The sequence below is a fragment of the Triticum dicoccoides genome, chromosome 3B, assembly GCF_002162155.2.
Source record: "Triticum dicoccoides isolate Atlit2015 ecotype Zavitan chromosome 3B, WEW_v2.0, whole genome shotgun sequence".
NCBI lineage: Eukaryota > Viridiplantae > Streptophyta > Magnoliopsida > Poales > Poaceae > Triticum > Triticum dicoccoides.
This window is the reverse complement of record NC_041385.1, coordinates 468750710-468761196: the sequence shown is the minus strand read 5'-3', so window position 1 is coordinate 468761196 and position 10487 is coordinate 468750710. Positions and strand designations below refer to the sequence as shown.

The 10487-nt window shown below is 44.3% G+C and overlaps 1 protein-coding gene across 8 annotated transcripts; it reads right to left on the bottom strand.

Moving 5' to 3' along the window:
- Positions 1–1290: 1290 nt before the first annotated feature.
- On the bottom strand, positions 1291–10113 carry LOC119276566 (receptor-like serine/threonine-protein kinase ALE2). 8 transcript variants are annotated; one of them, XM_037557664.1, is made up of 18 exons: positions 9698–10113; positions 8803–8934; positions 8612–8701; positions 8387–8491; positions 8113–8253; positions 7937–8017; positions 7679–7783; positions 7464–7571; positions 7295–7393; positions 6918–7121; positions 6705–6827; positions 6439–6630; positions 4868–4963; positions 4363–4734; positions 3889–4146; positions 3215–3610; positions 2554–2797; positions 1291–2483 (listed from the first exon to the last, which is right to left on the bottom strand). In XM_037557664.1, exons 1-18 carry the CDS (start codon positions 9789–9791, stop codon positions 1859–1861), a joined length of 3465 nt encoding a protein of 1154 aa, XP_037413561.1. In that variant the 5' UTR covers positions 9792–10113; the 3' UTR covers positions 1291–1858. The 8 variants fall into 8 exon arrangements, with proteins under 8 accessions (XP_037413561.1, XP_037413562.1, XP_037413563.1 ...); XM_037557665.1 differs by having other exon boundaries at positions 8387–8482; XM_037557666.1 differs by having other exon boundaries at positions 8612–8665.
- Positions 10114–10487: the final 374 nt, after the last annotated feature.

The following is a 10487-nucleotide window of genomic DNA, read 5'->3' as shown; positions in this document are numbered from 1 at the left end:
CCTTCCGCATACAGTTGAACACATGTCTCGCCATCCGAAAGCGTCGCCGGAAAAGCTTAGCGGAAAATAGTTGAACACATGTCTCGCCATCCGAAAGCGTCGCCGGAAAAGCTTAGCGGAAAATAGTGTGTCTGTGAGCTCGAAATAATTGTTGTAGATTAGGCAATGGCCACTTCCTCTGTTACGGTTCAATCCCAGAGCATATGGCCCGTGATCGATCCCCTAAACAATGGTTGTTGACTCGAAATGTGCTCATTGACGACCATAGTAGCAACCACAACATCCTCGTCGCCGAACTCATCTTCTGATGACGAACATAGGGTGTTACTTAAAAAAAAACTCATTCGAGCTATTCACCATTGCTCCTTCGGGGTGATGAATCTGTTCATTGTGGGCGTGGAGGAACCTCGATTGGGCAAACGGCCGAACACCTTGTGGGTGGCAACGGAGGCGGGCGTGGATGAGTGGCGGCGGTGAAGGGCACCGTCCTTGGCCTGTTCAGGCAGCATGCCTGTCGAAGCCGACGACGGCGATGAGGATAAGGTGGCGGGAAGTGGCCACAACGCCGACAAGAGTGGGTGTCGATGGATGCGGTGGCGTTGAGACCATCGGTGGATTCGGCGGCAGGGGTTGGAGCAGTGACGAAGCGGCCGAAACTGGGTGGCTGCGACGACGACGAGGCCAGGGGTGTTGGGTGTGGAGGGAGAGGGTGAACAATGGTCATTGTGCCACAGACATGCGAGCCAGGGGGCAGGGGAGGGCGTCACGGGCGCCCGCGATGTGTCCGTGTAGATGCAAACTCCACCCAAATTTGGGCCTGAAATGAGTCGAGGCGGACAAAAAATGAACATCCATCTATTTGCGTCGGCACATTGGACCGTGCTTTTCGTCCGCGCGGATCCAAACAGACGAAATGTGTCCTTGTGTTGTGGAGTTGGCCTTAGAGAAGTGTAGAATGCAGGAGGGAGAAACTGCACGGCCAAAAGACAAGGTTATACTCTTTTTCCTTTGTTCGAATTTTACTGAAGTTTATCAACGCAAGATTTTTGACGATGCAATTCGTTCAACACAGTGGTATGCAAGTATCCTTTCTCCATCTTCCCGTAATAGGGTTTTCCAAGTTTTACCAGAGCTTGAACATACTACGAGTGGCAGTCCAAGAGTGGGTGTTTTTTTAGGGAAAGTCCGAGAGTGAGTGTTAGGATTTGAACCCCTTGAGTCTTTTCCCAGTTTCGAAGAAAAGGAGAGGTGAACTCCTACTCAATTACACCTATCAAGCCACCTACTATATATTATGGGGCAGTGCTACAAAATTGTACATATCTTCTCCGAAGAACTGAATAATACAGAGAAAGAGTCATATCCTACATCTTATATTTATTTCGCAATTACTTTCTTCGTCCCATAATATAAGAGCGTTTTTGACACTATACTACGGGACGGAGGGAGTACTTTTCACGCGTGTTCTACCATGGTCTCAACAAGCTCAACCACCCACATGCACTCTCTCCAGAGGAAAGGGGACATTTCCTTTGAATTGCAACCCTCTCGCTTACTACCCTCAACTTCTTCTGCAATCCGCAAAGGAATTGCAGTTGAAGAACCGGTTGTTCTGTTGTGAAGCTCCCCGGGTGCAGTTCGTCAGGGAAAAGGCTACAGAAAGCCCGCACGACTGTTATGTATGCCAGGCCTACATTGCCATCCACCACTGGGTCGCTCCTCATCCGGTACACCCGTTTCTGGCATCGTTTCCATTTCTGAAATATTCACAGTAAATATGAAGTCCGGTCGGCTTGCAGAAAATAAGCCAGTGGTACTTCCTCGTTGCGCAGGTCATCAAAATGAGCCCGCACGTTGACTACTCTGAATCCATCCTAAATCGTTGTAGACCACAGTGTTCACTTGAGCTACCTGTTGATAAGCCTCGCTCCCTGTTGTGTTCAGTTCGACCGACCTTCAGAGGACCTGAACTTGAATACCGCCGAAAAGAACCAGATGCATCCAGGGTATCATAACGCGCCGATGCAGTGAACTGCTCTGTAGACAGCATTGGGCCTGCATCCATATCCAGACTTGCCCTACTTACAATCTCAGCGTCTTGGACATGCAAATCTTGGCTAAAACTTGTTGACTCATTGAACTCACTGCCTTCTTTGCATACCAACTTTAAGGCTTGAACAACTTCCCCCATAAACGGCCGCTGGTCCACCTCTGGCTGAACACACATGGAAGCAATTGCTGCTACTTTTGCGATGCTGTCTAACGGGATGCTACTTCCAAGTGATGCATCGATGAGTGTTTCCAAACCATCTCTGTTTGTCAGAAAAGGACAGGCCCACGTCACCAAGTTTTCTTGCCCTGGAGGCCTTGACATATCTACAGGTTTCCTGCCCGTAAGAAGCTCGAGGAGGACGACACCGTAGCTGTAGACATCGCTCTTCACTAGAAGATGCCCAGTCATCGCATATTCAGGAGCAACATACCTATCAAGAACCCGCCATAAGTTTAAGATACGTCGAGGATATTATGAAAGAGTTGAGAGATCCAACTTACCCAAAAGTTCCCATAACCCGAGTTGAGATATGCTCGTTCCCCTCGCCTATAGCAGTTCTTGCTAGGCCAAAGTCTGAAACCTTGGGGGTGAAGTCATGTTCCAACAAAATGTTACTTGACTTGAAGTCACGGTGTATAACGCGAGGACTTGAATCTTCATGCAAATAAGCAAGACCTCGTGCCGCGCCAAGTGCAATTTTAAGCCTGGCATCCCAATCAAGCAGAGCAGTGTCCTTATCTGATCCTGTGTGGAATCATAAAATGATTTGTTTATAAGTTTGCACATCCATGTTATACAAGTTATCTAATTGACAGACTTATCCTGGCCTAAGCCCTAAGAGGGATGACCGGCTTGTAACCCATCAGAAGTACCAAGAGTTTGAAAAGATGGGTTTTACGACATAGTAGTGTTCATATGTGCGGGTATTTCATGTCTTAGCATATCAGTGTTCATATGTGCAGTGCACTCTATTATAACAGCTGTATAATACTACAGAAAATACTTCTAAATTTTATTGTCACTAAAGTGCTTCGCTAATCTAATACGTCTCTGTCCAAGAAAGAAATAGGCTAATGAAGCGGTAAAACTGAAATTCTCATGAAAACAGTAAAGGAATTCTGATAAACTGAAGGTCTACTGACAGAAGGAACAAAGTCTTACCGTGCAGGTGAAATTCCAGACTTCCATTTGGAACAAGCTCATATACCAAACATCTCATATGCTCCTCCGAGCATATACCTATCAACTTAACCAAGTTCCTGTGATGCAATCGGCTAAGCATCTCAACCTCAGCCAAGAATTCCCGGGTTCCTTGCTGGTCATCCCTCTTAAGAACTTTGACAGCAACCCGTTCTCCATCCTCAAGAATACCTTCATAAACACGTCCGAAACCGCCCTCACCAATTATCCTGGACTCATCAAATCTTTGTGTAGCTCTGTCCATTTCAACCAAACTAAATATTTTTGCTGATCCTTTATATGCCACTATACTTGAGCTGAATGACGGTGATGCCGAGATAGGTCTGCTTTCTAGCCTACTCCCGGCTATTGCAGAATCTGCATTTCCAATGCAAGCATTGACGAAAAAAGAAAAGAACAGTAAGCAAAACAGCGTTTAAAGTTATTTTTATAGCTTTAGCCCCTTCAGATTTTGCTCAAAGCTGTTCAAAGTGCTTTGACCAGTAAAGCATGAAATAAAATCTTTCATAAAACAGTTGCTTTCAGGCAATAGTAACATAAAACAAGAATTCACAACTTCTGAAAGCTAAAAACATTATATTTGTATTAAGTGGAATAACAGAAACAAGAATCCTTAGAGAAAATGGCTTTGCTACCTGCAGGCTTTTCTGGTGTAAGTGATGCTTCGGTTAAATGATGGCGGTTTCTAAGCTTGAAATAAATCACCAATGCAGCTCCAGCACATAAAATTAAAGCAAAGATACTTGACAGGACAATAATCACAATTATTCCTCTGCCTTTTGTTTCTCTGTGGTTTCCTATATCAGCAGCAAGTGGGTGTAACCTTTGATCATTTCCATTGCTAAGACTGTTGTTCAGATTTCCAGGAGCTGATGGTGGTGAGGAAGGAAGACCTGAATGAGTAAATGAAACAAGGTATTACCATGACCATTTTTCCAGAGAGAAAAAGAATGACAGATGACTAGATAGAGACCTGAATAATAAACAAAGCGACTGGAGGATCAAGTCAAATCAAAGATTAAAAAACCGACATGATAGGCAGGAAAATGTTGACATAAAGGAAATCAGTATTAAGATGAATAACACAAAAGGAGTTATAAAGCTCTCACCTGGGTATTGAACATTTAACACATCATAGTTTCCAAAATCCGTAGGATTTATGATGACCTGTTTGCGCCAAAACCTTTCAAATACTGAAAGTGTTGTTGTATTGTCAAAGCTTGCTCCCAATGGCACAAGATCAATGAGGACAATTGTCTTCTCAGGGTCTTCAGTTGCAGCATTTGCTCCCATAACATGAACTTGACTTTGCTTCATGAACACTCCAGATGCAATTTCTTGTGCAAGTTCTGAGACCAATGCAAAGAATGTGTACAGTGCTATACCTAATCGAAGCTCAACTTTTATTGGCAACACACAGAGGCATGTTGTTCCTGGAGGACTATTGGTCATAGGATCTTTACAATTTAACGCCGTGCAGTCTAGCAAAAAAAAAAAGATGAATGAACCACAACTGAGCGATTAGTACTAAAAATGTAGCAGCCCGGTTAAATTGAATATACAGAATATTTGAATTGATAAATTTCAGACGGCAATAAAGTATCTGTGTCATACATGAATTTGGAGGTGGCGGCGGCAAGGAATGACTTGGTGCTGGTGCCAAAGCCCTGGGCTTTCTAAATGCAGGATTGTCAGGTGGTAGAGCATGTTCTGCATGTACAATTGTAGATAAATATAAGTCAATTATAATTAGGTTGCCATTCATCAACCAGAAAACAACACATTCACTTTGAAGGCCTAGAAGTTACTGCGTTAATCAGATGAAAAAGAGAAAGATCCGTGTCGTCGATTATAGTGGGTCCAGCATTACAGATCAATCAGATATGTGTAGTTATTTATAGTTAAGTTTGTAACTAGTCTTTTTTTCTTTTCTTGTAAATATTTGCAACTCTTTTCCCCTATTATATGAATGGCAGAGCACCTGCTTGGTTCCTAAAAGAAGTCATATAGAAAAAAAAAAGCATCTTGACACGCAATTGCATGGGAAAATTCCGGCTAGTTCATGTTAAGCCATGTAAAGCTAGATTGCTTCTGGCCCTATTGGATTCAGCATGAATAGAGAAAGAAGACACTTTCAACGTATTTAATGCAGGATCAAAATTGAGGACCTCGTGATCAATATTGCATATAGTCAAATGCCCGTAGTAGAGCTAGGATATACTCTACATGCTCAAATCAAGGATGAGTCTCAACCAATATTGTGGACAAAATATTGAACTTTAAATCATACTCCCTCCGATCCAAAATAAGCGTCGCAGTTTTGAACTAAGGATAGTTCAACCTTAGTTCAAAACTGCGACACTTACTATGGATCGGAGGGAGTAATATTTAGTCTGCAAATTGTTAAGCTTCATGCACTAACCAACGCAACCAAAAGTCCAAACTAATGGAAAGGGCTAGTGCAATCCACATACTTAACACCCCCTCTCACCTGTGACGGGGAAGACAAGTTAACACGTGCAACCGGAAGAGAGCGACGGCGCGAAACTCGCGTATGACTCAAGAGGCCTCTACGTGGACACAAAGGGGGGCTACCAACAATTTTTAATAAATCCCGAAAGCCAGGACTTGAACTCAAGATCTTAGGCCCTGATACCATGTTAAGCTTCATGCACTAACCAACGCAACCAAAAGTCTGAACTTATGGAAAGGGCTAGTGCAATCCACATATACTGTAACACAAATATGGTCGTTTGACAATTCTGGCATTACTGATGAAACGTGGTGTACTTATCAATGCATTAGCATGTCTCAGTTCTCAAGGATGTCAGTCAGCATGCTCGGTTGAACCCAACCGAACTCAATATATAGTGCCTTCAGGAAGGTGTGGTTGTAGGGTGGAGACAAACCCCAGGCACGCCAGACCGCGGCCCGGGGCATGACAATCTCGTGTAGGCTTCCTATAGCATTCTATATCACTCGGTAGCATCCTGTAGCTACATTGTTTGAACCTGTGTTCATTCCATTTTGAGGAGCTAGAAGGGATGACATAATGTAAAGAATAAGAGCAAATTGCAATACATACGTATATTTACCCATTTGGCCTTTACTCTGTTGTCTATATATGAGGTGAAGTTGGACAATTGTGAATTACCACTTCTTTTCCTACAATTATCACAACTAACCTGGAGAATATGAAGGTGAATGATATTGATGAGGGTGATGCGGAGCATACGCTGGATTTCCATCTTTTCCATTTGATGGAGGCAAGACTAGCGGTGCTGGAGCAGGACTATGATCTAAACCTGAATGTCCATGGCTTGTTGCAGAAGCATTACCAGTTCTATGTGGAGCAGGGCTTATGACAGGAAAGGAACCTGCACCAAACATCACTAACTGAGATGAATGTACTTATTTCTAGTTATCTTTTTGCTAGTGGGATTGTGGGTACCTTTGTGGTGTTTATGATTTGCAGGTGGTACATGGCTGGAAGGTTCCTTTGGCGGTGCAGCAACTGGAATGCCATGTCCTCTCCTACGGATGCTGGGGGAAATTTGAGGAGAAACGACAGGTCCTGCACAATATAACTTCATAAATTCACTATCGGCAATAAGTTCATTATTGTTGAGGCCTAGTAGGTATGGTTGGTGCCTTGGTGGGATACCTTCTACAGATGTCCTATTGACAGGCAAGGAACGATGATGCCTTCCCTTTGATGGTGCCACAACTGGAGCCCCACTGATCCCATCTGTATTATTTACAGGTATGGAATGGTGATGTCTTCCTTTTAAAGGTGATGCAACTGGAACGCGATTGGCCTTCCCATGGTTGGCAGGATGGATTGTTGTTCTTGGAGAAGCAACTGGTCCTGCACAATGATGTATAAGAACAAAAAATGTTATCTCCGCTCCTTAGCACACCTAGTCCCGTGAGCGGCACAAGTGATTGATGATGGAGAAACAGCAGATATTGCCCATCGTATATTTGGACTGCATAAATGTAGAAGATAAATCTACAGAATGACATGATTGGGTTCAGTACCATTTGAATGAGGACGTTGCCTCTGTTGTGGGGGGGTTTGAATGGCCCGGTGTATCAAAGGTGGAGCGGCAGGAGTTAAATGACTAGTCTCCCTTGTGCCTATTCCGAAGCAAATACCTCCTTTAGAAATGCTATAAAAAAAATCTGCACTGAATCATGTAGACTGAACCTTTTGGTGGTGAGCGGCTGTGAATTGGCAAATTATTTGGAGGTCTAGCAAATGATATGCCATCCTTGTCCTGACTGGATCCAGGAGCGATGGGCGCCGGTGGTACTACTGATACATACAGCAAAGGTTATATACACGAAAATCTGGGTGAGGAAAAATGAAAACTTTGACACGTATGGACCAGCTAGATGACTAGACATCAATAAAAACTATACCTTCCTGTGGTGGCTTTTTTTTGCTGGGTAGTTCTCCTGGAGGTGAAGCAACTGGTACTCTAAGTGTGTCCTGGCCTGTTGGAGGAGTATGGAATGAAGAAGGAGCTGCTTGCCATACGAATGACAGGTCGCAACAGATTCTGGGTTAGGTAAATACGAGAACTTGACACCATTTTAGTAAAGCTAATAGTAATAACATAGTAGTATACATTATCAAAAACAAATAACATGATGTAACATCAGATCCAACAATCTTACAATGGCCATATATACGGGGTAAAGGAGCTGGCCGTGTTGATTGACTGCCAGTGGAAGGTGAAGATGGAGGCGGTTGAGATGCTGGTCAAGATAAAATTATATGAAATTTGAGAAACAAATAATTGACCAAATGGTAATGACATTGAGGATGTAAAGCAGATCCGGATAGTTCTTACACCAGGGTGGCTGTGGTAGAAAAGGTGCGGCAGCCGGAGTGTTCACAGCAGTTTTAGCATGAGACACATGTGGTTCAACTGGAAGAGATGGCGAAGCAGCAGACATTTGTTCTTGAAGATGATGATTGCCTCTTTGAGTAGCTGGAGAAACCATTAGCGAAGGAGGGGCAGGTTGGCCCGTGAATAAAGCAATAATGTTTTCATCATTTGAAACTGGATTTTACAGTTACCCAGGTACAGGTAGAGTTCAGCATCATGCTGAACAGCGATTCACCTGGACTCTGTATAGATGGAGATATTTCTGGTGACTGATAAAAATGATCAGGTGAAACACTAGGTTGCATTGTAGGCAGCACTGCCTGCTTGGATGCTGACACAGCTTCATCCGAGGAAGCCAAAGAATGTAAACCATTTCCATTAAAAAATCGTGAGTGTTTAAAAAATATCTTGACATGGGATTGAAGGAAAACATATAATAAGTCGGAGTTACAAAAGGTACCTTCATGTTTGATTGTTGGGCTCGGTGCGTAATGATCATACTGTTTGTTAACATCTGTACTAGTTGGTGTTGATAATTTTACAGTTAGCCCTAGAAAATAATTGTTAATTGATTTAAACTACAATCACACAGCAGATATATAACAACAAAATTTTGAAATCATTGGCCCATAGGCATGTTTAGTTACACACCTAAGCTTTGCAATGTTGGAACTTGTAGTTGTGATGGGTGAAGTATATTATCCAAGTTGATTTGTGGATGGCCACTTGTTATGGATAGAAGAACTTTACGACCAAAGGCAGGTGCATGAGATTGCTGATGACCTTCAGAAACAAAGTAAATATGGCATTCAACTATTTACTGTCATAACTCCAGTCGTCATTACAAAACAAAAAGGAACGTGGTTACGTTTGGAAGTGAAACGAAATCTTAAGCAGTAAGTACATCTGAATCAATCTTACCAGTGTGTAGTATATAGGAGTAGTTGATAAACAGTGAAAAACAAAGTTCTAACAGAGAATATAATTAGTGAAATAATTAAGCACGCGTATAATCATTATTTATTTGGCCAGGATTACATACATGTATCTGGCCAGTGCGTTGCTGATACAGAATCACAATAAAGTGCTAATAAAATATAATCCAAAAAGTAATTAGGCACGCAGGTGACCATTAATCCATCATATATCTGGTAGTGCTCGACACTAATCTAGGTACTGATTAGAAGTTAAAAGTGAACGATCTCGCTTTGTATATGTAAACAAATCTTGTGCCTCCCGTATATTACTCTGCTGAAGATTTGGGGCAGCTGAAGATCACAAACAACGCTCTCTAACCATTAATCTGCCATCCAATTCCAGCAATCAAAGGAGGCTGGGACAACGGTAGCTGGAGTTGCCACACAACTAGTTTGACTGACCGCAATAAACTAACGCTAAGGCTCGGGGTTTGGCAGCTAAACCCAGGAAAATTCTCGCGAGTAAGGCGGCATTCAGACACGCATGATCCTGGTCGGACTAGAACGACAGCAGGAGACCGCGAAACCACCAAAGTTGCCGAGAGAAGCACGCCGGTAACCCCACATACCTCCACCTCCAAGGATGACGACAGCGGAGACGACCGAGGCGACGGCGAGGACGGCGCAGACGCCCCACCCGTTCCCTCCTTGGCGCCGCCCCATCTCCCGGAGCCGCGGCGGCAGAACCCGGACCGACGCCGCCGTCAAGTACCGACCGCCCACGAATCCGCCATACCGGCAAAAAGGCCTGTTGGCGGGAGCGGGTGAGCGGGCGGGGGCAGGGGCAGGGGCCGGTGCGCGAGGAGGGAGAAGATTCGCTGGCAGTAAACAATTGGGGAAGCGAAGCGGGCATAAAATCCAACAGGGGTCAGGAGGAGCAAGTTGCACTAGCAGCGGCGGCGGCGGCAGGGCATTTCCGGCGATCGCGCGAGTGTTTTTCTACGGGTTGGTTTTCTTTCGCAGCAGCAAGCAGGGGGCAGGGGCGGGCGGGCGGGCGGGCAGCGCGTGATGGTGTTTGGTAGCCATCCTCGCCATAAAGTTAGGCGGAGTCTGGTCCGGGACACGCACAGAGGGTGGTGGACGCGTGGGTCCTTTCTTCTTTCTTTTGCCCTTTTTCTGGGGACACCATCGAGCCATCAGTGAGATTGACCCGGGACGACTAGCATACGAGCGGTGGTGTACCAATACAATCACCGTGGTTTAAAGCACCTCAAACATAATAAAAATTAAATCAAAATCTCTAGATCTCATGTGATCACTGTCGTCGATGAAAGTCGGAAAATCTTCGTGCACATGCCCTTAAAGACCAGCACCCTGAAGTCGCAGTCGTCGGTATTGAACCCATAAATACATCTGAAG

Excerpts from the sequence above, each read along its gene's own strand:
- LOC119276566 (XM_037557661.1), bottom strand. The coding sequence starts at position 9,791 with ATGGGGCGGCGCCAAGGAGGGAACGGGTGGGGCGTCTGCGCCGTCCTC. Across the intron at positions 6,631-6,704 it reads AAATCATAAACACCACAAAG|GTTCCTTTCCTGTCATAAGC; the intron begins GTACCCACAATC and ends TGTTTGGTGCAG. Across the intron at positions 4,147-4,362 it reads GTTAAATGTTCAATACCCAG|GTCTTCCTTCCTCACCACCA; the intron begins GTGAGAGCTTTA and ends TTACTCATTCAG.